Source organism: Capsicum annuum, chromosome 12 (assembly GCF_002878395.1).
Source record: "Capsicum annuum cultivar UCD-10X-F1 chromosome 12, UCD10Xv1.1, whole genome shotgun sequence".
Lineage (NCBI taxonomy): Eukaryota > Viridiplantae > Streptophyta > Magnoliopsida > Solanales > Solanaceae > Capsicum > Capsicum annuum.
The window spans coordinates 81043093-81070381 of record NC_061122.1 but is presented as its reverse complement, the minus strand read 5'-3'; the positions used below and the strand labels follow the sequence as shown (position 1 = coordinate 81070381).

The window sequence follows — 27289 nt, the reverse complement described above, 5'->3', positions numbered from 1 at the left end:
ATAGACTAATTTTGGATTCCACATTAACAACACAAATACACAATTACAACATCAACACTACTACACGATTACAAAGAAACAAAAGGATAGATAGTTAGACAAATTAAAGGTATAATATTAACATCCCAAAAGCCTATTCTACTCTTGGACCTTTAACATCACACACATCAAATACCTAACTCTTACGTTGGCATAAGAGTGACCCCGATCTACCGAGCATCCAACATTTCCAAGCTTAAATCCAACATGAGCGATTCCACACTCAAGTTGATTTCCCTAGTTACATCTCGGGTTAGTGGTCTTCTCTCCTTAGAGAGGAAATATTTCAAGTGTTATAAACTCATAATATTCATCAAAATCTCCCTAATGAAACCCTACATTATTTTATTTATATTGTATTACAAATAATAGGTAAAATAACCAAAAGGCCCCTTAGTGAAGGGGCACCCTTTTAGTATATGTAGTGGACTGATTTGGCCCTTTTAATGTATATAGTGGACTGTTTTGGTGTCCATTTAGGTGCTCCTTTGCACTTCATTGCACACACCAAGCCTCAGGTCTAACGTACGCCCTCATAAGTCCATCTACGTGAGCATACTTGTATCAGTTGTACCAAACGATCTCGCGTATAAAAATTATGCAAAATATGTTGTATTTGAAATATCCGCATTAGCAATACAAGTATTAATTATGTCTTTATTAATTATGCTGAAATTTTTCATGTGCAGTATTTGATTTGGTGTACTAAAAATACATGTATTAGATATTTTTGTTAAACATATTTATTTATAAAAATACCCTCCACGGACATGATGGAAAAGACAAGAAAAATATTTTAAGAAATAATTATATCTTTAATCATGCCAATGTATGTACACAGTAGAACATTAGTTATACACAACAACAACAACAATAACAAACCCAGTATATTCCCACATAGTGGGGTCTGGGGAGGGTAGAATATACGCAGTCCATACCACTACCTCCGAAGGAGTATAGAGGCTATTTTCGATAGACCCCCAGCTCAAGACAAAGGACCGTAGACCAAAAGAAGAGCAACATGATAAAGCAACAAAGAAGCAACATCCACAAAAATGAAGTATAATCAACAAACCAAGGATCCCCCTCCCTCAAAACTAGAACTACCCACCAAGCTATTCTTAACCCTCCTATCTACAGACTACCACTTGACCGCACACCTTAGCTCTTAAGCTTAATACTTTTCCTCCAAACCTTCCTATCAAGGGTCATGTCCTCAGTAAGTTATAACTGCTCCATGTCCCGTCTAATGACTCTTATCCCGTACATCTTCGGTCTACCCCTACCCCACCTGAAACCCTCCAAGGCCAGCTTCTCGCACCTACAAACTGGGGCATCTGTGCCCCTCCTCATCACGTGGCCAAACTATCTCAATCGCACTTTCTGCAACTTATCCTCCACCGAAGCCACTCCCACCTTCTCCCAAATAGTCTTATTCCTAACCCTGTCAGCCCTCGTAAATCCATACATCCAACGTAATATTTTTATTTCCACCACCTTCAATTTTTGGACGTGAGAATTCTTAACAGGCCAATATAACATGGCCGGCTGGACTGCATCTCTATAGAATTTATCTTTAAGCTTGAGAGGCACCTTCTTATCGCATAAAATTCTCGAGGTAAGCCTCCATTTCAATTACTCTACCCCAATACGGTGGGAGACATCCTCATCAATCCCTCCATTCCCCTGGATCATAGACCCAAGATACTTAAAACTATCCCTCTTACAAGCCGTCTGCGACTCCAACTTCACTACCACCTCGTCCTCCTGCCTCGAGTCACTAAACTTGCACTCTAAGTACTCCGTCTTGGTCATACTCAACCTGAATTCTTTAGATTCCAGAGCCTGTCTCCAAACCTTCAGCTTATCATTAACACCTCGATGAGACTCATCAATCAAAACTACATCATCCGCAAAAAACATACACAAGATTGATACTAGTAGTACACTAGATGCATGCATGCATTATTTTATTAAAAAAACAAACTAATAAAAAAACCCTATTTGTATTGTTTTATAGGTAAACACCAGTGACCCTGTAGACATCAAATTTTGTGGACTCTTTAAGAAGAATTCAATTTTTGTTAGAGTTTATGGGGGTTACTTTACCCTAAATCTAGCTTGGTGGCCACTCTACTTTAAATCCCTCAATAATTTCATAAACTCATGGAATATTACAAAGGGATCAAAATCCTCCCTTCTTGATAATCAAATATATCAAGAAGATACACAAACCTTCCTTTCGTGGAGATCAAAATCAAATCTTACTATATTGGAGAAATATGCTACTAACGATCCTTGAATTTAAATCTTCCTACATTCAAGAAATATGCTACTAACAACCCTCGAATTACGAAGAAAATTAAGAGAGAGGAATCAAGGGAGGAACTGAATTGTACCCATATCGTTCATCAATATTCTTCATATTTTATTTGTGATTGCAATTTATTTTTTCATCACATTAAAATTTATTAAAAATAAATTCTGACACGCCCAGTAGGACCAAATCTGTCCTTCATCTCTATTTTCATAAATCAGATGTGCAAATTTGTAGCTGCAAGATCATAAAGATGAAAACTCTATAGATATTTCAAGACTTATCTTTGAGTTTTATCATGTCTACGCTCTGCCAAGTCGTGAAGTAGGAGACATTTGTATACATCAAATTGTAATACCCCGAGAAATTTTTTGTTGAAATTTTGTGCGTAAACGTGTTGGGTTCTGTCTTCTAAAATAAATTATAAATTTTTCATGCGAAATATCTTAGATTATGACCCACCATTGTATAGAGTATCAAATAAGCTTTCTAACGATATGTGGATCATCCAAAACACCCGAGCGATGAGTTATGAACATTTCGATCGAACCATGAAGAGTAGTGAATAGTAAAACGTGCAGGAAAAAGTACTGAGGCCTGACGTATTTTTGCTCCAACTTTAAACGATCATAACTCTTTGTACATAATAATCTGGGTGATTTAATATATATCAACTGAAAGCTCTGCGAGTCCTCTTTCCAATGAAATTAGTTTCATCCAATTTGTCTATCGGAGCAAAAAGTTATGGTCGATCTACTTCATCCTATCAAAAGCAAATTTTTGGGTCAACTTTAAATGATCATAACTCCTCATACACAATGATCTAAGTGAGATACTATATATCAACAACAAGATATGAGAGTCCTCTTTCTAATGAAATTGGTTTCATCCAATTTGGATATCAGAGTAAAAAGTTATGATTGATCTACTTCAGACTATCAAAACAGTCCACCAAAGGACAGATTCGAGAATTATTTGATTTTTAGAGGCGTTTTGGTCATTCCCACTCACCCAAAATCCGTCCAAACCCTATATTAAAGCCTATTAGAAGCATTATATGTTATATTTCATTAAATTTCCTCAAAAAGAAAACCCTAAGCTCCTACATCCAACTTTAAGAACCTCCAAAGTTCATCATTAATTCTGTAAATTTATTCAAGATTCCAAGTTCCTAGTTCAAGAACTCCAAGAGCCATCAGTCAAAGGCATGATTAACATCTCAAAAATAAGTATCAATCTAAAGTTCATCATTCAAGGTATGTGGGGTTTTTCAACAAGAACTCTCTTTCATTCTTGTGCCCAAAAGTAATTTTCTTTATAAAGGTATGATTTTTATTTAATTTTTACGAATTTGAAGCATGAACTCATATCTTATGATGATTATTATGAAATCTTGATGTTTATGATTTTGAAAGATGAATTTACATGTGTGGAGATATAAAGTATGAATCTTGAACGATATTTATCATGATTTTGATATTTAGGTCGTGAATCCCTATTGGAAATTGTATTTTTTTAAGAAAGTGTGTGTTATAAGCACGTTGATGTTGAATATTTGAGATATTTTGAATGATTTGACCTTTTGGTCTTAATGAAGTTGTTTTGAACTCGAGTGTAAAAGAAACCCACAACGTGGTTGATTTTGATAGATGAGAAGCATGATGGCTCCCGATATATATTTATATATTACTGAAATTGTTTTGTTGTGGATTGTCTTTAAAATGATCTGAGCTAAGTCCGGGAGAAATCTTTAGCACCGAGTGGGAGGCATAAAGCGACCTTACTTTTCTAAAACTACGTGCCCCCATAGGAGTGAGCCTGAGGCTGATTTATATAGTGATCACTAGTTTATATAGATTTGATATCGATAGTCCTACTCCGATGGCAAGAATAGGACGACGCTCCCCAATGTGGATTGTATGTTGGACTCCATGTAGCTCACATGGTGTATGTCGGTTATAGGATCTCCCAGTGTATGTGTGTTTCCTTGTGTCTATGGTGAATGGTGAAGTGATTTGAAAGTGGAATTGTGAAAGTTATTCTTTCGAAAGATTTAAATGATATTTACATTATGAGAATTGATATTCTTGATGAACTGAAAATGATTGGCAAATTATATGATGACTCACATGTGTTATTGTACTTATTTCATCCTCTCATGATTATAATGATTTTCTTTGGGCTATGTGAGTCTTTCATACATCCTGCATATTTCTTATAAATATTTATGATGATGATGTTTATATAACTGCATACACCCCCATATACTTGGTTTCTTTCCATGGTATTGGCCCACATCTTCGGATGTGGGCTGCATTTTCTTGGAATATAGGTTCAGGTGCTCAGTTTCAGGTTTGACAGTGATTCGTTGGGCACGCTGTTCTACATCCTCTGTTGTGGTGAGTCCTCATGTTTTGAGGACGTGATGTTTGATGTTGGTTTCACGGAATCGTTTATATTTGATAACTGAGTATGAGTCAGTTGGGACATTCTCAATGGCTCGCTGGTTTTATTGATTTTCTTAGAGGCTTGTCAGGCTAGTATAGATGTTGGGAGTTGACTAATAAGTCGTATTTTGTATCTTTCTGAAATTCTTTTATTCTTGGATGATGATTACTCTGTTGATATTTGAGGGTTATTTATGGAAACCCCGTTAATTTGTGTTGAACTGAATAAAAATGGCTCAAAGGGTTAGCTTGGGGCTACTTGTAGCCTCAAGCACCGTGTGATGCTCCGGGACCCGTTTTCCGGGCTTGTGGACTCTACAAGAAAAATTTAATGTTTTTTATAGTTTGTCGATGCTACTTTACCCTAAATCTAGTTTGGTGGCTACTCTACTCTAAACCCTAAATTATGCCTGTATAAATGGGGTAAATATTTTCTTAAAGAGGCAGCTTGAATATCTCACAAATTCACCGAATATTCATAAAGAGATCAGTCATCTCTAATATCTCATATACAAGCATGAGATATTCATAAAGAGATTATCCTACGTATGAGAAATACGCTACTAACAGCCTTGAATTATGGAGAAAATCAAAAGAGAAGAAACGAGAAAAGAATAGAATTGTACCATCATAGTTATTAATAAAGTTCTTGTTTCTTCATATTTTATTTGTGGGAAAAGGTCTAATTACCCTCTACTTTGAAAAATTGGCTAAATATACCCTTCGTCATACTTTGGGGTTAAATTTATACCTTTACTTTGAAAAATTAGCTAAATATACCATTCGTCATACTTGGGCCAAATTTACCCTCGATTTCATACTTTGAGGCCATATTTATTCTCATTATTAAGAATTTTTCTATTAAGAAAGAGTACATATAAAAAGTTTCTTAACAACGAGGCTAAATGTTGACCTCAAAATATGACATCAAGGATAAATTTGATTCCAAAGTATGACGAAAGATATATTTAGCTAATTTTACAAAGTAGAGGGGTAAATTTGGCCCCAAAATATGATAGCGAAGATAAATTTGACTTCAAAGTATGACGAAAGATATATTTAACCAATTTCTTGAACTAGAAGAATAAATTTAACTATTTGTTTTTATTTGTGGGTTGAAATTTACTTTTCATAAATTAAATTAGGAGCAAAAGATGTTATGTTTGCTGTCCTTCGCCATAAAGTGGAATTTGTTCAAAAAAAATAAAAAATAAAAATAATTTGTTCAATCCCTTCTCCCGGATAAAAGAAACTGAAAATAATAATGTCAAAAAAGCATACTAACCAGACCAATACGCTCCAAAGCATAAAGGAACACCTTCACCAAATTTTACATTGGAAATAAAACGAACACCTTCAATAAAAAGCAATGCAGAGGCTCCTGTCTCTCAAACTCCTCTCGAAAATACCCAGAAGTCTCTCAAATGCAAGCACAAGTCCCTTACAAACGTTCCTTTCTCTAACTTCCAAGATAAACCAATGCCACCCATCACCCCAACAACAATTTATTTCTTCTCCACACACTACTTTCTCACACTCGCACTCATTTTCTCGTGGGGTTTTATCAAAGCAGCTGTTAGCAAATACCCGTTTCAGAGGTGATATAAGCAGCAAGGTTTTAGTTAACCGCACTGTTGGGGTCGTGAGGACTCAGTTTGGACGAAGAAATTTTCACTCCTATTTCTCAATTGGTTACTCTCGTCGCTACGGGTACCCATTTCATTCCAATACTAAATAAATTGTGTTATGGCAACAGACTAGGGTCGATTACACAATCCTATTCTATTCTTGCCATTTTTGTTCTAATAATAAATATTACTGGGTATGTTGTTGCTGTTTTCTTTAATTCTAATACATTTTACATATCTTTAATTTAATTCCACAATGTTCAAAAATATTCTTTTACTTTTTTAAACCCCGTGCCAAGCCAGACCATGAAAAACGACTTACATATATGGATTTTACAATTTTGGCAATGATTTTAACTAATTAAGTTTATTTGTCTGTTGTTGAGATATTATAGTGAATTAAGTCTTAGTTTTGACTTCAAAACTAGGAGTTGGTTTTGCTGATTGATAGATCAGTTGTACACTTGTACTCAAGTTCCATTCACTTTGATTTCCTGGACTTTGGCGGCATTAGCAGGAAATATAACTATATGATGTGTTCTTTAGAGCCTCGGTTCCATTGGAGATATGAAACTTGAACCTAGCTGTTGTTCCTTCAGTTTTTATTGTTCTCATAGTTCTTTTGGGACTCAGACTACTGTTTTGAACTTGGTCCGTTGCATATTGCATCCACTCTCCTTTTCAATTGCACAATGTACTATTTTTAAATTTATGCCATAATCTCGATTTTCTGTGCAAAGTTTTTTTGCGCCATCATGTATGCTCACCCCCTTTTTTTTCTTCTAATCTATTATTGAGGTGAGGTTTGATTTTTGAATAATTAGGTCCATTTTATTTTGTCGTGATTTTGAGATCATTTTTACCTCTCACTTGTGTGACTATCTATGAGGGGCAAACCGTATTTGGATCTACAGCTTGGTCTTGGTAAGAATTTGGTTTCATCTTTATACTTTCATGTTTGCTTTTTTTTTTGAGAAGCATACGAGTTACTGATTCTATTTGTTTACCTCCACTCGTTGTGCATTCACAAAGTCTTGGCGTCTTTTGGGGTCTCACGTGTATGTAGTCAATAAATTCAACACCGTGCATGTGGTAGATTTTGTTATTATTATCCCTCATAGATAGTCACACAAATCTCATGTGAGGTGCAATCTGTTTCACTTGTAGATGATAAAAGAAAAAGACGATATATTTTCATTTGAAATCTTAACCTAATCTCACGTGTTGGCTTAGAAAAAGGGTAGGAATCATAAATGTATATACATTAGGTCTGCAGCTCAATGAGCTCATGATTCTGCAAGAACCTTTGAATTAAGGGATTGATCATAAGAATTAAAAGAAGAAGGTGCAAATTACAGAAGGGAATATGCATTAAGGCTGCAAATGCAGAGAACTCCAGATCTCTGGCGGTGTTGTCAAAACGAAAAAGTGCAAAAAAGCTCTAAGCTCAATGCACAAATAAAGCATGAGATTTAATGAAAAAGGTGTCAAGGGAGAAAACTAAAAATATATATGTTAAGTCCGGAACTAATAATTATAAGCATGCATGACAGATACAGGAACAAATTAATTGAAAAAAGATTACAATAAAGTGAAATATCAATGGATTTTCTGTTGCCTCTCCAGAAGAGGCTCATTGATAAGGGAAAGTTTGCCTTTAGAACCTTGATGACGACACCGAAGCGCTCTTAACAGGTTTTGAGAGCCTCGCTTCAGGGCTTTACTGCGCCTTTGGCAACACTTATCTGTGGTTGGTTTCAATTGTTAAATAGAACTGCTGATTGTCGAAGTAGAACTTTAAATATGTCATTTATCCACTATATGAGAAATCTCTTGTTTTGTGATCTAGTGTGGTTTCTTGTAGTGTGCACCAAAGCAGTTTAATCTTCCTGTTTCGGGTACCCTAATAGAGATAAACCATATGTACCACTGATAAACTATTGGCAGTGTTTGTGCTAACTCCTAGAGCAATATTTAGTTGCTTTTAGCTTTTCTATATTTCTTTTGTGAGACCAGATTAAGAATATGATTAGTTATTGAATGCAGGAGAAGTTGCCGATATGGTATTACAGTTCCGACTCTTTTTACAGTTTACGTTCTGCTCTTTTTCTTTTTGTGAATCACTCATCCCATTGGTTAAAAAATATTATGCTTGCATAGAACTTTTATGGAATAATTAATGGAACATCAAGAAACAAAAACAGCTATAATCAGGATCATGTCAATGATTCTTTTACAAGTAAATTTTGTGTCAGATAAATTTTTTGCTTGATTTCATTGATTGTTTTTTTTTCTTCTGATTTTTTTGATCATTTGGTACTATTATGCACTGTAAGATAAATATTGCTCCTTTAGGAGCTACTTTACTTTTTGTTTGTCCCAAAAAAATTGATCCATTTTCTCGAAGTGGCATATGTTTTCCCCTTCAACCATACTAACTAGTATAAACTAATTTAATATTATATCTCAAAGTTGATTTGACATAGTTTTAGGAAACTATGCTACTTCGTTTTGTCGTTGCATCACCAATTATTTAGACAGTTATTATTCTTAATCAATATAATTATCAATTCAGCCGTTTTACTCTTAGTCTCCACCAAAGCGGAGTTATGGCTTTTTTAATGGGATGAAGTCAGTTGTATTAAATTGACACTGACATGCATGAATTGTGACAGTTAGGAGTTCGTAATGGTTTAAAATGTTCCTAAACATTTCAAATTTCTGGTGGTAGAAAAGAAAACAAACTGTGTGATATCATTCTCTTTCCCTTAGTCCAACTACATACGTTTTCTGCTCTAAGTTATGACATCGTTAATGGAGTGGAGTGAGTAATATTTTATTGACACTGATCTGCAGTGACTAATGACTTGTGACAGCTTGGAGTGTAATGGTTTCACCAGTTTCTAGCGTTTCAAAGTTATGGGGGGTGAAAAGGCAATCGTAGTGATGCCATTCCTTTGTCCTTAGTTCCAGCTCCATATGATTTCTGTTATATAAGACATGGGCCTTTCCAATTTGCAGGAGATTAGGTTTTGGGAGGTTTAATACTGATGGAGTGGTGTGCATGATCTTAGCTAATGTAATTGTATTTTTATTATGGCGTGTAGCTGATAACAGATTCATGATGAGGAACTTCACGGTCAGTTGCTGAGATAAACTCTCGGAAAAAAACCTTATCTTGAAGGGGAGCCTTGGAGTAACTGGTAAAGTAACCGCCATGTGATCATGAGGTCACGGGTTCAAGCCTTGGAAACAGCCTCTGGCTGAAATGCAAGGTAAGGCTGCGTACAATACACCTTTGTGGTGGGGTGCTTCCCCGAACCCTGCGTATAGCGGAAGTTTTAGTGCACCGGGCTGCCCTGTGATGCAATATACAAGCTAAGATAATTTTCCAACTTACACTTTTCTTTTGGGTTGTATCTGGTGCTCAGATTTCAGTGGACAATTTTACAAGTGGACGGGTTCACACATTGATAACGTCTGCATTCAGTCACATTGATCCTTGGCATCTTATCTCTAACATGGTTGGGCTCTACTTCTTTGGAACAAGTGTAAGTTCACCTGTCTGCTTTTTCTTTTTTAAGAGCTTTCTAGTACGTAGGTATGCAACAACCTCTATTTTGATGTTGAACTTTAGTAACTAATGGAACTGTATACTGTTTTTTTGGGGAAGGGCGGGGTCTTAAATGTATTTCCTTGCAAGAAACATATCTTTCAAACTCCTGCATACATTATTTGGACCATTTGAAGAGGAAGTAACATGAGATGTTTTGATGGGATTTTGACAGATTCCCTGAAGGCAAATGTTTGACACATTCCTTTTTAGTTTGAGTAATCTTAGAAATGTAAATAGTGTAATAGATGAATATTTGAACTTTGTTAGCTCCCTATCATTTACTTAGAACTTAGTAGTTCGAACCTTGAGCCACTGATGCGTAGGGTTTCCCTGTCATAAAAAGGGAAAGTAATATTGTTTTAAAAGAGAAATATTGCATTAGATAGAATCAGATAACTAGAAGGGGTGGTAGTGTCACGACCCGATTTATAAGTCATGATGATACCTACTTTATCCTGCCAGTAGGTAACCCAAACCGTAGCCCGAAGCTATATGCAATGGGCTAACTTGGTGGGAAATGGCCTAAAAGCCGGAAATCAACATTTAAAAAGTTAAACGAGCAATAAAGTAGTCATACCAGTCTAATAGATAGACAAAAGAACAACCACCATCTCAAGACTAATGTCGGTACAAGAACTACTACAACTGAACTATAAGTACTAAATAGTCAAATACAATCTGTCTCAAAAATGAAAGAATAGACATAGATAAATAGAAGAAAAAAGGGTAACTCCGAGTCTGAGAACTCACACCATCTCCGAAATCAACTCAACGCGATCGTTGAATCAGCAACGACTACTAGTACTCGGATCTGCACCAAAAAGGTACAGAAGTGTAGTATGAGTACCAAAACCACGAGTACTCAGTAGGCATCACCGGCTGACTGAGCTAGATCATGATATAAATATGATAAAACACAAGATAAAACAAGCTAAGTCAAGGTAAAAGGGGCAAACTTGGAAATAAACTCCAACACTGCTGTACATAAATAAATAGCTAAAATTGGAATAGTAATGTAAAGATCACACAAATATAACTACAAAATTGGCCTCTATAAGCCAATAAGTGCGGAAAAGTAAATAACCCATCGCAGACCTCCATAAGCCTGGAGGGTACAATCAAAGGAGGGTGAATAACCGAATAACCATAAATTACCAACTATTATGCCATAACCAAAAATCCAACCGAACCATATCATATCATAATTAACTCCCAATGCCGGACTCGAATCGGAACTCATATCAATATCATCATATCATCCTCATTAACTCCCAGTTGCGCGACTTGAACCGGAACTCATATAAACGGACCACAACCATATGCCATGCCAATGAACCTTATAAGTAAACTATACCAATAGACCACCGCATTTTTGCCCAAAATTAACATTAACTCCCAGTACTAAACTAACATACTCATTAAGTATTCAATCTCCTCTAGGTCCCAAAGAGTCACTAATAAGGGTACAACATGCGTAAATAAGTCTTCAAGAGCTAACACAAGTCTTGGCCTAAGGTGGGCTGGGGGGCCCACTTTTAATCCCCGAACTAAGCTAAGGTATCTAAATTCATTTCTAGATGTGAAATAAGCCATAATTAGCCTAAGATAACAATTCTCCCTAAAACATAAACAACTAAGTCAGTTACGCCTAAATTACGGTTTCAAGATAGCCTAAACAGTCCAACTAATCCAAATATTTTCAATCATATCTCCAACTCCTAAATCCCAACCAATATCTAGCATATTATCATAACCATCCTATGAAATAGCTCAATCTATGAAGAGGGTAAACTAACCAACCTGGACGCCGAAGAAAAACCCAAAGAATCCACCAAACCAACAATTTCCCTTTTCGAGAACTCGGGCTTCCCGAAGAAGGACGACCACCTGATCACTTTTCGGAGCGCGGTAGCCAGGACCCAGATTGACTTCTTGTTGCTTAGGAAAGGGGATAGGGCGCTGTGTAAAGATTGTAAAGTCATCCCGAGTGAGAACCTTTCGACCCAACATAGGCTCTTGGTTATGGATTTGGGTATGAAGAAGAATAAAAAGAGGAGGAGTAAGGAGTGTAGACCGAGAATTAAGTGGGGCGGTTTGACGCCAGTGAATGCGTGGGAGATAGGGGAGAGGTTGGCGGGAATGGGGGTGTGGGAGTGTAGGGGGGACGTGGATAATATGTGGGACAGGGCGGCAGCGTGCATCAGGGAAAATGCAAGGGAGGTGTTGGGTGTTTCTAGGGGCCGGGCCGGACATCATCGGGGGGATTGGTGGTGGAATGAAGAGGTGGGGAAGAAAGTGGAGACCAAGAAAGAGTCGTATGCTAAGTTGGTGGAAAGTAAGGACGAAGAGGAGAAGCGGGTAAACAGGAAAGAGTACAAGCTAGCAAGGAAGGAGGCGAAGTCAGCGGTCACGGCAGCTAAGACGGCTGCTTTTGAGAGCTTGTATGCAGGGTTACAGGGGAAAGGAGGGGAGAAAAAGTTGTTCCGACTCGCTAAGGCTAGGGAGAGGAAGGGTCGTGACCTCGATCAGGTGCGGTGCATTAAGGGGGAGGACGGTAGAGTGTTGGTGGAGGACGGCCACATAAAGAAGAGATGGCAGTCGTACTTTCATAGGCTCTTGAATGACGAGGGGGACAGAGCTATTGTGTTAGGGGAACTGGAGCACTCAGGGGAGTGTCGGGATTTTAGCTATTGTAGACGTTTTAAGGTAGACGAGGTTAGACAGGCAGTCCGCAGGATGCGAAGGGGTAGGGCGACGGGGCCGGATGAGATACCGGTGGAGTTTTGGAAGTTCGTTGGAGAGGCTGGTGTAAGGTGGTTGACTGCATTGTTCAATGAAATTTTCAGGACAGCAAAGATGCCCGAGGCGTGGAGGTGGAGTACCATGATCCCCCTCTATAAGAATAAGGGGGACATTCAGTGTTGCAATAACTATAGGGGGATTAAGTTACTGAGTCACTCTATGAAGATCTGGGAGAGAGTGGTCGAGGTGAGGCTGAGACGGATAGTGTCTATCTCGGAAAATCAGTTCGGATTTATGCCCGGCCGCTCGACGACGGAGGCAATTCACCTGGTACGGCGGTTGGTGGAGCAATATAGGGAAAGGAAGAAGGATTTGCACATGGTGTTCATCGACCTAGAAAAGGCGTACGACAAAGTCCCCAGGGAGGTGCTTTGGAGATGCTTGGAGGTGAGTGGAGTACCGCAGGCATATAGCAGAGTAATTAAGGATATGTATGAGGGAGCGAAAACCCAGGTGAGGACGGCGGGAGGAGACTCAGAGCATTTCACTGTCCTGACAGGATTGCATCAGGGATCTACTCTTAGTCCCTTTTTGTTTGCGCTAGTAATGGATGTGTTAACGCGGCGTATCCAAGGGGAGGTGCCGTGGTGTATGCTTTTTGCAGACGATGTAGTCCTGATAGATGAGACGCGAGGGGGTGTGAACGACAAATTAGAGCTGTGGAGGCAAACTCTGGAGTCTAAAGGGTTCAGGGTGAGCAGAACCAAGACAGAGTATGTGGAATGTAAGTTTAATGACGTAAGGCGAGAGAATGAGGTAGTGGTGAGGCTAGAAGCGCAGGAGGTAAAGAAAAGGGATAAGTTCAAGTACCTCGGGTCCGTGATCCAGAGTAACGGTGAGATTGACGAGGATGTCTCGCACCGTATCGGGGCGGGATGGATGAAGTGGAAACTTGCATCGGGGGTGCTGTGTGATAAGAAGGTGCCGCCCAAGCTTAAAGGTAAATTCTATAGGGTGGTAGTCCGTCCGGCCTTGCTATATGGAGCGGAGTGTTGGCCAGTTAAGAACTCCCACACCCAAAGAATGAAGGTGGCAGAAATGCGGATGTTGCGCTGGATGTGTGGACTGACCCGAAGGGATAGAGCTCGGAATGAGACTATCCGGGAGAAGGTTGGGGTGACTTCAGTGGAGTGTAAGATGCGGGAAGCACGATTGAGATGGTTCGGACACGTGAAGAGGAGGGGCATGGATGCCCCGGTCCGTAGGTGTGAGAGGCTAGCGTTGGATGGTTTTAGACGGGGTAGGGGTAGACCGAAGAAGTACTGGGGTGAGGTGATTAGGCGGGACATGGAACAGTTACAGCTTACCGAGGACATGACCCTAGATAGGAAGGTCTGGAAGACGCGAATTACGGCAGAGGATTAGGGCCTGTTCGGGTCGCTAATGTAGGGAGGTAATTGGTGGGGGTGTATTCCTGGTATGATTCCGTATTCAATGTTCTGTTCCGTGTTCCGTGTTCTATGTTTGTTACGAATCTGTGTGCTTTCCTCTGCTTTATATTCCTGCATTCCTGCTTTACTCTGTTTTATATTCCTTATGGCGGCAGTATCTATGTTATGTCATCTGCTTCTGTGCTGTACTATGTGTTTGTTTGATATCTCGTAACTTGAGCCGGGGGTCTTTCGGAAACAGCCTTTCTACTTCATCAGAGGTAGAGGTATGGACTGCGTACATCTTACCCCCCCCAGACCCCACAAAGTGGGAATACACTGGGTTTGTTGTTGTGAGAAGCTTCTGCAAGGTGTCATGCTATCAAAACCACAATCTACTCATCAAAAATAGAACAATGATACCCATGTTGCACTATTGTGCTTTGGATCCAAAATTTTGTAAAAATTTCGTGCGGGGCCCATTTACGGAGTCACACTTTTGAAAACAACACAACGTCCCTCTATGCTCATGGAACATTTACCCTAAAAATGGGCGAATTTCGAGCTCTAATAGTGCTAAAATCAAGCCACCAAGCTTCTAGGGATTTTAGAAAAAGATGGAGAAATTAACCATGAAAATAATGGAAGCTTACCACAAATTCGAAGAAGAAATGTGTAAATTAATTTCACCGAAGCTCTAAAATCAACCACAAATGATTCTCCCAAGTTTTCCCACTTTTTAGGGTTCAATCTTTTAGGGAATGGATGAAAAATGGTGGAAATCGGCTAGGTGGGGTATTTATACCTTTCTTAGGTCCATAGGTGTCGCTTAAGCGGACATTGGGTTGCTTAAGCTATTTTCGCTTAAGCAACCAAGTGTCGCTTAAGCGATACTTGCTGCCTCAGCACATGTCGCCTAAGCGACCTAGGTATCACTTAAGTGGCGTTCGCTTACGCGATACCAGTGGGCCAAGCTAGGTTGCGTACGCGATGCACCAGCTGGTGCTAAGACTTGGAATTTTTTCAAGTTTCCGCCGATCCCTCGAGATTCATTCGGAATCTCGGATACACAAACGAACTATGCTACTCTATCAAATTCGATGTTCCAAACTTAAGGCGTAGTCGAAATTTCCATCCGAGGTCGTTTTGCCGAAAAGTGGGTCTCATATCCACTTGTCATTTTTCCTAACTTCCAGCCAATAGCCCAAAATGAGTCCGAGAGCTTCGGGACCCGAACCAAGGATCCACCTAGTCTAAAATTGACGTTCTGGAGCTGTCGTTGGTACTGTCAGAATTGGCATACGAGGTTGTTTGACTGAAGTTTTTCCCCGATAGTCAATTTGAACCAGTGAAAACTTCAAAATAGGGAAATGGCTCGAAAAACCAAACGAACTGCTCGGTGACCGAACTGTCAGTTCCAGGCAGCTATAGGAAGCTCTAAATGACGAAATTGAGCGGAAATACAGAAAATGACCTAGAGTGTCATTACAAGTAGTGATACCAAGTGTTGAGAAGGTTACTATTCTCCAACAACAACATACCCAATGTCAAGTAGGGTCCGTAGAGGTTGAGTGTACCCAAACGTTACCTATTATGGAAGGTAGAGAAACTGTTTCCGATAGACCCCCTTTTCAAGCAGAAAGATCGAAAAAGAAATAACGGAAGTAAAGAATTTAAGGTAAAATACTCAAAAGCATGACAAAGCATTCTAAGAAAAGAACAATGACTACAACAAAATAGTGTGATAATCGAAGTGCAAGAGACAGTAGATAGTAACAAAAATCTAAAGGCAAGAAACTACAAGAGAAATTCTACAGTTACTAGGTTGTATGCTTTTTCTAGGTCGATGAACGCTATGTGTAAGTTCTTCCTCTCCCTATACTGCTCCACTAGTTTCCTACAAGATGGATGACTTTTGTTGTTGAGTGCCTCGGTAGGAATCCAAGTTGGTTCTAAAATATAGACATGCCTATCCTCACCCTCATCTCTATCATCCTCTCCCTAATTTTCATAGTGTGGCTTAACATTTTTATACTCCTATAGCTATAGGAGTAGAAACGTTACCCTTGTTCTTTTACAACGGGATCATTGTATTCCACCTCAACTCCGCGGGCATTTTCACAGTCTTAAAAATAACATTAAACAAGGTTTGGAGATAGATGATCTTTGTCAGTTTCTTCAACAATTGGGATTGGTTCATATTTGAATGATTGGGAGATAAACGATTTTTGTCGGTTGCTTCAACAATTGGGATCGGTTCATATTAATAAGAATAAGGTGGATACCCGATAGCTTGATTTGGCTGGCAAGTGTAGACAAGAAATTCAGTTAAGAATTGCTATAGTGTTGATGAAGCAGTCAAGTCAATGGGATAATTCTTGGCCTTGGAAGATGATATGGAAGACTTGGGAGGCATGCCTTTAAGTAGCATGTTTTGGATGGGTTACAACTTGGTGGGCATGCCTAACTCAAAACAACTTGCAGAAAAGAGGCTTTAACCTATGTAGCTGACGCTTTATGTGTCAAGAAAATTAGGAAACCGTGGAGCTCCTTTTTCTCTATTGCAAAATTTCTAGAGAATGTTGGGAGTTATTCCTAAATCTTCGCGGTATTAATTGGGTGATGCCTTTGCAAGACCAAGGTTTGTTGGAAGGTTGGCAACGACAAATGATACCAAAAGAAACAAAGCAAATATGGAGAACTATTCCACTGTGCATCTTATGAACCATTTGGCTAGAGAGGAACAAAGCTTGCTTTTAAAGGCAGAGGATTCACATTTCTAGAATTAAGGATGGATGTTCACAAAATTTGTACTTCTGGTGTAAAGGTATTTTAATAGATAGTGTGAACTTGTATATGGATTTATTGAGTATGCTACGAAGAAGAGTGTAGGAGGCTGCTTTTTATATTTTGTGTTTTTCTTTTCCTATACTTCCTTGGTACCATTTATAAAATCTCTACCTTATCAAAAAAGGTCTCCTTAGTATTTCTATCTTGACAATTTCTAAGTTATTCATAAATTGTTTCAATAAGTGTTTGGTAACCTCTCGCTTTTATAGTAGGATTAATACACCACCAATGCAGTAAATTGGCGGAATCGGAAAAAGATATTTTCTCAAAAATTTTCAATCATTTTTTAATAGCTTTGGTGTAGTGGGCTTTTTCTTATAATATAGATGAAATTGTAGAATAAATAAATACCATAAAATTTTGTAATAGCTAGAAATTTTTTCCTAAAACTTTATGAAGTTTGAAAACTGCTTCCCAATTTTCATCTACATTATGATCATTTGGATTACCATTATAGGCATTAAATACTAATTGTAAAGGCTTTCTATTTTCACAAACAACTATTAGCTGATCATATTAAGAAGGGAAAAGGCTCAAATATGCGGTTATATTATTACAAATGGCTCATCTAAGTCATTCATTAAAAGTTAGGGTCAACCATGCCACTGCTGTTACAAAAAGGGTTTATTCATGCCATTATGTTTTAACGGAAAACATATCTGGTTTTGCAAAACCATTTATACGACATGGCCGCTTATTAGAGGTCCACGTCATCAAAATTAAATATCAATATTAATTAAATTGGAAATTAAAATCCTTACCCACTAACATAAACCTCAATCCCCCGATCCATTTCTGATTTCCGTAATCAAAATTAAAACCCAGACCCAAGTAGCAAAAGGAGATCATTAGTTAATTTTAGGATAATGACGCATGAGGAAACTATCATTCTCATAGTTACCCCAAGAAGGGAAGCTGAACCTGAAATAACTAGGCCATGGTTAAGAGTTGAGTGCAAACAAAACATCATCCCAATAAACCAGTGATAAGCTGCATCTCTCACAATGACAGACACAAAAAGACTTGCTGGTGCGACTTGAGGATCATTGTAGTGACCTGTAGGACATTGAAACTTCTTAAATTTACTATGTCCAATTGTTGGGCAAGGGTATGATGTTATGAAAGACAAGGGTGACAAGGTGCCAATTACCATGGGTAGGATGGGTCGGGTTTAATGTTAATGGATATGAGCTTTATTTTCAAGTTTAATTGATGTTGACTAATTTAATTTTGGTGATGTGGACCTCTAATGAGAGGCCATATGACATAAATTGTTTTGCAAAACCAAATATGTTTTCCATTATAGTATAATGGCACGAATGAACCTTTTTTGTAACGACAATGGTATGGTTGAAACTTTTAAAGATGACATAGATGAGTCATTTCTAGTAGTTCGATCACATATTTGAGCCTTTTCCGTATAAAATAGTGCACCTTATTGCAACTTTTGGTGGAGTTTTTCTACAAGACATGCTACAATCATGACTCTTTTGCTTAAAACTCTTTACGTGTTGTTTATATTTGGGGAGCCTTGGAGTAATCGGTAAAGTTGTTGCCATATGACCAATAGAAGAAGAAGGGTATTTATAGATGAGAATTTGGGCCAACATGTAATTTAATGACATTGGAGGGAGGTGATTAGACATGACATGGAGCAGCTCCAGCTTACCAAGGACATAATCCTAGATAGGAAGTTGTGGATGAGGCAGATTAGAGTAGAAGGTTAGTCTGAGTTTAGGGTATTGTATCTTTTGGTGTGTTACTTGGAGTATCTTGTCTATGGTATTATTGAGTATGCTAATTTTCTATGATATCTTGTTCTTTTACTATTCCTACTATTACTATTCCTTATCTTAGATTGTTTTATTTCGAGTCGGGGGTCTATCGGAAACAACTTCTCTATCTCACATTTGAGGTAGTGGTATGAACTGCGTACACTTACCCTCCCTAGACCCCACTTGGTGGGAATATTCTGGGTATGTTGTTGTATGTAATTTTATGAACTTATAAGTTAAAAATAAGTTTTGGGGTGTGTGTGGGGCCCAAATTGCTCATTTCTAGCTGTTCTCGACGTTTAGGTGTTGGTAACGACTATTTTTGGTTAGATTCTATTTTTATATCGAGATAAGTCTGGTCTAGGATTCTGATGGGCTAGCTAACTGGGACGGTCCATGTGAGCCCAATTCATCGTATCATCCCATCCCCTCTTCACCCCTATCCCTCCTGTAAAATTATGACCAGGACAGTTCGGGATTGGGATAACCCAGGCCACTTGACACTCATACTGGTTACTCAAAAGAATGACACTGTCTAACCACCACGAAAGAAAATGGGGCCTTACCAAAAGTAAACTGGAATGGAGCTGCCCTAGTTCGTCTGCTCGTCACAAGCCACAGTTACTCTTAAAATAGAGTAACGATGGGTTGGCCGAATGGCCGAAGCTTCACATACGTTGCATGTATCATAGACTGTTTCTCAAGTAGTAGGACATAATAACTCTGTGAGAAATATAGGTGATAAATATTATTGAATTATGTATCTAAATTGTTACATTGAGATCCTATTTATAGACACTACATATCTTTTCCAAGTAGGATTCTGTACAATTCTCATTCCTACTCATATTCTAACACTCCCCCTCAAGCTAACACTCCCCCTTAAGCTGGTGCATACAAGTTATATGTGCCTAGTTTGATACATATGTAATTAATACGAGGACCTGTGAGCGACTTGGTGAAAATATCTGTGAGAAAACGGGTAAGAAATGCTCTGGACATCTGGGAGACCTCAGTTGAAAAGGAACAAGCTGATTAGTGGTCGGAAAAGTAGTAAACGTTGCTGAAAAGTCAATTCGTTGCTAGAAAATTATCGAAAACTGGTATAAAATATATGGGTCATCTCGATCAAGATAGTCACCAAAAATCTAGCTGGAACATGCTCACGTGCCGGATTATTAGACTTGATGGCTGAAAAATGGTCATAATTAAAGAAAATTTTATATGGGTTGGGTCGGGATGATCACATGACCCCTGCTGAGAAAGAAAAGTTATATGGATACTGTGAAACTGATGCATGTCCCTACCGAAAAAGAGAAATTATATGGGTAGGGTCGGAATAAAGACACGACCTGACTAAAAAAGAGAAATTATATAGGTAGGGTCAGAATGATGACACGACCCTACGCAAATCAAATCTGAGGAGTCACCATAAAAACGCACGAAACTATGCAAATCAAATTTGAGGAGTCACCAGGAAGATGCATGGTGCTACGCAACTCAGATATGAGAAAGTAGTTTGAAAAGATGCACGGTACTATGCAAATTAAATATGAGAAGTAGTCTGGAGCGTTGCACGATGCTACACAAATAAGATATGAGAAAGTGTTCACCGGAAAAATGCACGGTGCTACGCAAATCAAATATGAGAAAATAGTTACCAGAAAGATACACGGGGACCTAACTTTTGCTAACATAATTATTGGCCAGACGTGCAATATATATGGGTGATAGCCGCCTGCCAGTAGCGGAAGCTCTTGATTCTCTTCCAAGATTGTAGAAGTTCTAATACCATATAAAGATATGGCATGTGTGCCTAACTCAACCTCAAAAGCTAGCTCATAAGGGGAGGGTTGCGCAAGTCCATATAAAAGACCAACTACCCATCCGCTTTCCGATGTGGGATGCTTAATACTCCTTCTCGCGCCCAGACCTTGTTAACTGGAGCGTGGACAATATAATATGGGGCCCAACATCAGTGAACAAAGAACTGGGATAGGCTTGGCTCTGATACCATGTGAGAAATATAAGTGAAGAATATTATTGAATTATGTATCTGAATTATTACATTGAGACCCTGTTTATAGACACTACTTTAGACTTTTTTTTCCAACTAGGACACGAACATTATAATTTTTTTCCAAGTAGGATTCTTTCTCTCTATATTCCTATACCTACTCATATTCTAACAAATTCCATTCTTGATTTATTACTCCATTGGAGTCATTTTATACACCAAAAATGGTAATATCCCATTACTATTCATCATCTATCTAGATCAGCCAACATTAACGTCAAAGTGGAGTTCACTTAATAATTCATCTGGATTACTTTCCCAACTCATAAATACCATTAAAAAACTCATTTATACTAATTAATAAGTCCCAAGGAGTGAAAATTACTTCTCAATGCAAACCCTAGAAAATTCTTTTGGTGTTCTTGGTGAATTTTTTCAAGATTGGATGAAATCTAGCAATTGCCAATGTTAATGAAGGTTAAGGTTAACATAAAGTATTTGTCAAACTCACTTCAGATGCCCAAGAGAAACCTGCCAAAATCACCTTCAAGAGCTCACTTGGCACAAACATGAAATGGTTTCTCTTCCTGATTTTACATGTGTATATATAGGGCCAGGGCTTCGGAAGGTCTTGCTTTGTGCAAACCCCCGTAAGCGAAAGTCCTAGCCTGAAAAGCCATCCTTACATCACACACTTGTTTCCCAGGCTGCCGTCTTTAGCGCTATAACACTCGTGTCATGAGCTTCTTTTCTTGCCCCAACCCTGGCCCTTCTGAAGGGGCTTGTACTGTCCCAATATCAAAGACCACTTCCCAGACTTTGTTAGGGTGCTTGCAATGCTAGCCCCAACACAAACATGCTTTTAGAAGTTGGCTCTTTTGCTTTTATCTAAAAATTACTATTTTTCCACTTTTGTACGTACTTGTACGCTTCCATACTCTCCCAAATTATATTATAAATTGTATTCTCACCTGCACACCACAATGTTTTTTTCCATGGGTTCTATTGGCACTTGGCATGCAAAACAAAATAATTAACATGTTTCTTACATCTCTTGTTCGACCTTAACACTTCAAAATTTTCTGTGCCATATTTGCACTTATTCTTCTCTCAACTTATTCTCTCCACAGTGAAAATAGTTGCAGTTGTTTCCATGTCTAATGAATCTGGCCATGGTGGTATAATTTGCTAGTTCATGTTCTGGAGGTCAAGGTTCAGTTCGGGTACTTAGAGGAACATGTTATTCTAGGCCTCCATTCTCCAAAAGTAGGGACATCAGATCGTTAGGCAACTTTCCTACCTTTTTATCAATGGTCAGTGTATGTTTTTTTGCCATTAGTCTAACTAATTTTCTATCGGAAACAACCTCTCTACCTTATCTAAGGTAGTGGTATGGACTGCGTACACCTTACCCTCCCCAGACCTCACTTTGTGGGAATACACTGGGTATGTTTTTGTTGTTGTAGTTTAACCAATTATCTGATTTTGGAAAATGTAAACAAAATCAATTCAGTCTAGATATATGATATGTTCACATCTTAGAGAGAGTAAGCTGGCAAAACGTGTTACAAGCTAAGAGGAGCTCTTGCAATATATGTGCACACTTCGACATCTTTTTCACTGATTAAGATAGCAACTTTCGTGAGTTTGTATGCGGCTTTAGAGGAAAAAAGCGGAGATAAGAAGCTATATAGGCTTGTCAAGGTTAAGGAGCGGAGGGCCTGTGATCTTGACTAAGTGAAGTGCATTAAGGGTATGATGAGAAAGTGTTGAGGGAGGATGCCCACATTAGGAGGCATTGACAGTCCTATTTCCATAGACTCTTGAACGATGAGAGGGCCAAAGGTTTCGTGCTGAGGGACTTGGAGCACTCATAGAGATGTGATTACGATTATTGTAGGCATATCAAGGTTGAGGAGGTCAAAGGTGCTATTCATAGGATGCGAAGGGGTCGGGCGACTGGGCCAAATGAGATTTCGATGGATTTTTAGAATAGCACCGGCGCAGCAGGTATGGAACGGTTGACAAGGTTGTTAAACATCATTATTAGGAAGATGCCTGAAGCTTGGAGATGGAGTATGATGATTACATTATATAAGAACTAGGGGAATATTCAGAGTTGCAACAACGGTATCAAGTTGTTGAGTCATACTATGAAGGTTTGAGAAAGGGTGGTACAGTTGAGGTTGAGGAGGATTGTGACTATTTTCGAGAATCAGTTTTGTTTTATGCCAGGTTGTTTGACTACTAGGGTCATTCATCTCGTAAGGAGGTTAGTGGAGCAGTTTACGGAGAGGAGGAAGGACTTGCATATGGTGTTCATCGATCTCGAGAAGGCATACAATAAAGTCACCAAGGAGATTCTGTGGAGGTGCTTGGAGGCTAGAGGTGTGCTCTTGGCATACACTAGGTCGATTCAGGACATGTATGACGGAGCAAAGACTTGTGTGAGGATGGTAGGAGGAGATTCAAATCACTTTCCTATTTTGATCGGGTTGCACCGGGAATCGTCTCTTAGCCCATTTTTGCCTTAGTGATGGATGTTTTGTTGCGTTGTATTCAAGGGGAGGTGCCTAGGTTGAGCAGGACTAAGACAGAGTACTTGGAACGTAAGTTCAGTGATCCGAGGCATGTGGCAGACGTGGTAGTGGAGCTGGATTCTCAGACCATGTAGAAGAGGGATAGTTTCAAGTATCTTGGGTCTATGATTCAGGGGAATAGAGAGATTGACGAGGATGTCACGCACCATATTGATGCAGGGTGGTTGGAGTGGAGGTTCGCTTCGGATACTTGTGGGATAAGAAGGTGTCTCCTAAGCTTAAGGTAAGTTCTACAGAGTGGCAGTCCGTCCGACTTTGTTGTATGGAGCGGAATGTTGGCCAGTTAATAATTCCCACATCTAAAAGTTGAAGGTGTCGGAGATGAGGATGTTGAGATGGATGTGTGGACTTATCAGGAGAGATAGGGTTAGAAATGAGGTTATTCGAGAGAAGGTGAAAGTAACTTCGGTGGAAGAAAAGATGCGGGAAGTGAGGTTACGATGGTACGGTCATGTGGTCATGTGGTCATGTGATGAGTAGGTGCACGGATGCTCCAGTACGCAGATATGAGAGGCTGGTTATAGATGGTTTTAGGCGGGGTAGAGGTAGGCCGAAGAAATATCGGAGGAAGGTGATTAGGCGTGACATGGAGCGATTATAGCTAACGGAGGACACGAGCTTTGATAGGAAGGTGTGGAGGACGCGAATTAGGGTAGAGGGTTAGTGGGTAGGAATACGTTCATAATAGTAGAGAGGAGTGCTTTGTTTGTATACATGCTTGTAGTTTCTTGTTCATAGTGTTTTGATGATGTTTGTAATTTCGAGTAGATAGTTTATAGTATTACTCCGTTGGTGTCTTGTTTCTTTTATTATCTAATGGTGTGTTATCCCATTTTGTTGTTTATTTTTGTGTTTATCGTTTGTTATACTGTTATCTATCTTTGGGGTGGGGGTGGGGACTATCGGAAATAACCTCTCTACTTCATATGAGGTGCGTACACTTTACCCTTCCCAGACCCCACTTTGTGGGAATACACTAAGTATGTTGTTGTAATAAGTTGTCATATTAATATCTTTCTATTGGCAGATCCGTAATGCTTTTGGGCCTGAGTTTCTTCTGAAGCTGTATCTATCTGGAGCAGTTGCTGGCTCAGTTTTTTACTTGGTATATCATGCCTTTATAGCTCCATCACTACAGGTAATCTTGGATCAACAATTGTATAATTTCTATTTGTTCCCATGGACAAGAAGTTGATAAAAAAATATTGTAATTAAGCTTTCGCTTTAAACTTAATTTCTTATATTATACACATTCCCAAACACACTTTTCGAGGTGAAACCTTTCTAGCCTACTTTTCACTCCCAACAACTTTCTCAGGGGGGTTTTCCGGCATCTAATCTGGAACTAGACCATGGAGGAAGAGAGTATTTACTATAATGTAGGTTTTAAGTCATACGACATTACTAGAATTAATTCAGAAGCAGAGATTTAGTACGAATGGGTAGAATGCAGCAGATAGTTAATGAGAAACGTTAAGATCAGCCATAAAGTTTTGAAGTGGATAGCATTTGCGACAAAGAACAGAGTTAGACAGTTAAGAGATGAACATGAAGGATCATTTCTCGGAATTCTTCTGCACCTTTAAATACAATGAGAATGGAAGGTATATCAGTTTTATTGCTATTCAAGGGGAACATAAAGCTGTCATCATCACACTGGAGATCACAATAAATGGAGGTTGGGAAAATATAGCTCAGAAAATAGTCAAGTTCATCAATGCACCAAGTACAACAACAGAAGCAGAGCATGTCAGCACAAAACAACTTGAAATTCAAGGAAGCCTTCATCATCAGCAACAGATGGACGACAGGTGGCAAAAACTTCTCAGATCCAGATCAACAACAACAAAATTAACATTAGTGGGGGTTCGTCGATCTTTGATAAAGGCCTACTTGGCTGACGCATAATCGGTACACCCCAAAGACAAGCACAGGAGATTCTAACACTGAACGACGTCCGTAGATGGGCTTGCAATACTTGGAAAACAGTCTTCAGAGTCGGTGTCTTTGCCATGAACAATGGGAAATTTCTTTTCAAACTTCCATCAAGGATGGTGGTAGAGCATGTGTTGTCCAGGGCATAGATAATGGATAATGGATATGGAAGAAACATAAGGTTCAACTGGAATGGTGGAATCCAGTAACTGGTTGCTGGCTGGATGATATCAAGAGAGACTGGGTTTGGATAAGACTTCTTGGTCTTTCGTTGAGCCTATGGTCGCAATTTTTTTTTCAAAATGTTCGGCGACCTCTGTGGGGGCTACGTTGAAACTGAAGAAGAAAAAACCCTGAAGAATCACCTTATTGGGCCCACATCAAGGTAAGAGGCGATGGCAAAAGGGTCCCGAGAGAGATCGAAATAGCTAGTGATGGATTCTCTTACAATATTCTGGTATGGGTTGAGCCGCCGGTGACTGTCAAATTGGAGGAGAAGAGGAGAGAAGTTGCGTTGCTAAATCCAGTGGATAATGGGGGAGAAATATCTATCCATTAGATAAAGAGAAATAGCCTCAGCTATATTCGGTAGACCACGTGGGAACATCGTACGAAGGGGGCAACATTAATAAAGGGTTACTGGATAACGGGCTGTCCAAAGAGGGCTAACAAATTTTAGGGTTGAGAAAAACCATCCAGAAGACATATATGGGCCAAACAATTACAGACCTACTTATTACTGCACAACCAAAAACCTCAGCGAGGCCAGTTGGAGGACATTTTTAATAAAGTACTTGCAAATACAACTTTTAAATCAAAGCGGAACAATATCAACACCCACACATCAAAGGCCACGGGAAAAAATGCAGCAACAATAGAGAATGCGGAAGAGGTAGAAGGAGATGCCTAGTTTAATCAATATATGGTGGAATATAACACAGAAAAATCCCAATCTGCAGAATCTCTATGACTTGGCAACATGTAAACAATAGAACAAGTAGAAGATTTTAATTGCTCAGGGGAGGATGCTACCCTATTCAATGCACAATTTCTATTAGAAGAATTAGATCCAGATTTTAACATATTTTAACATTCCAATCTGGATTCACCAGCATATCCTCAATCTTAGTAAAGAATTTGGGGTAGAATCTCAAGATTTCAAGGAAGCGGCGCTCTCCTTATTTATGAAAAATGACGGCAAGAAGCAGGAAAGAATAGACAAACAACAGAACCAGACAAATTCTAAAAAGAAGGGGGTACATGAATTAAAAGGATTAGAAATGAGAAGCAGATCCATGAGTAATGGTTCTAGAAGCAAGGGGGGATATCTGGCTATACTTGATCAATGAAGATCAACATAGTATCCTGGAATGTTATGGGGTTGAATTGTATACAGAAAAGGGCTTTAATCAAAAAATTGAGCCAGTCTTGGAAAGCGGAGGTGATATTTTTACAAAGTCCAAAGTGGAGGGAGATATCAAGGAAATAGTGAAGGACATATGGGTGAATAGATGGATTAAATTCGCCCAATTAGAGGCCATTGGAACCCAGGGTGAAATTATCATAATGTGGGATAGTAGAGACTGGGAAGGGGGAGATTAGTAGTCTTGGTTCTTCTTCAGTGTCTTGTGAATTTTCTACTAAGAATCAAGACTTCTCTTGGCATCTGAAAGGTATGTATGCACCTAATGATCGTAAGAGGCCCTTGAGTTTTATGCAGGGTTTTAACAAAGTCAGATATCCATCGGAAAAGAAAAACTGCAATAAAATCAACAAAGCAATGACAAAGTTTTCTGAATATATTGTAGATTTGGAGCTGGTAGATCTGGATTTAATATGAGATCATTTCACTTGAAAAATAGGGGACAGACAATCAATAGCGACAAGACTTGA

At 38.9% G+C, this 27289-nt stretch overlaps 1 protein-coding gene across 1 annotated transcript in view; it reads left to right on the top strand.

Annotated features, from left to right (window-relative positions):
* Positions 1-6074: 6074 nt before the first annotated feature.
* The window catches only part of LOC107850638 (RHOMBOID-like protein 12, mitochondrial), a 69079-nt gene continuing 47864 nt past the window's right edge, over positions 6075-27289 (top strand). The window contains exons 1-4 of the mRNA XM_016695306.2: positions 6075-6513; positions 9453-9570; positions 9863-9982; positions 24489-24599. Of these exons, the coding sequence (XP_016550792.1) occupies positions 6173-6513; positions 9453-9570; positions 9863-9982; positions 24489-24599 (690 nt within the window). The 5' untranslated portion in view covers positions 6075-6172. The remainder of the gene's footprint in view (positions 6514-9452; positions 9571-9862; positions 9983-24488; positions 24600-27289) is intronic.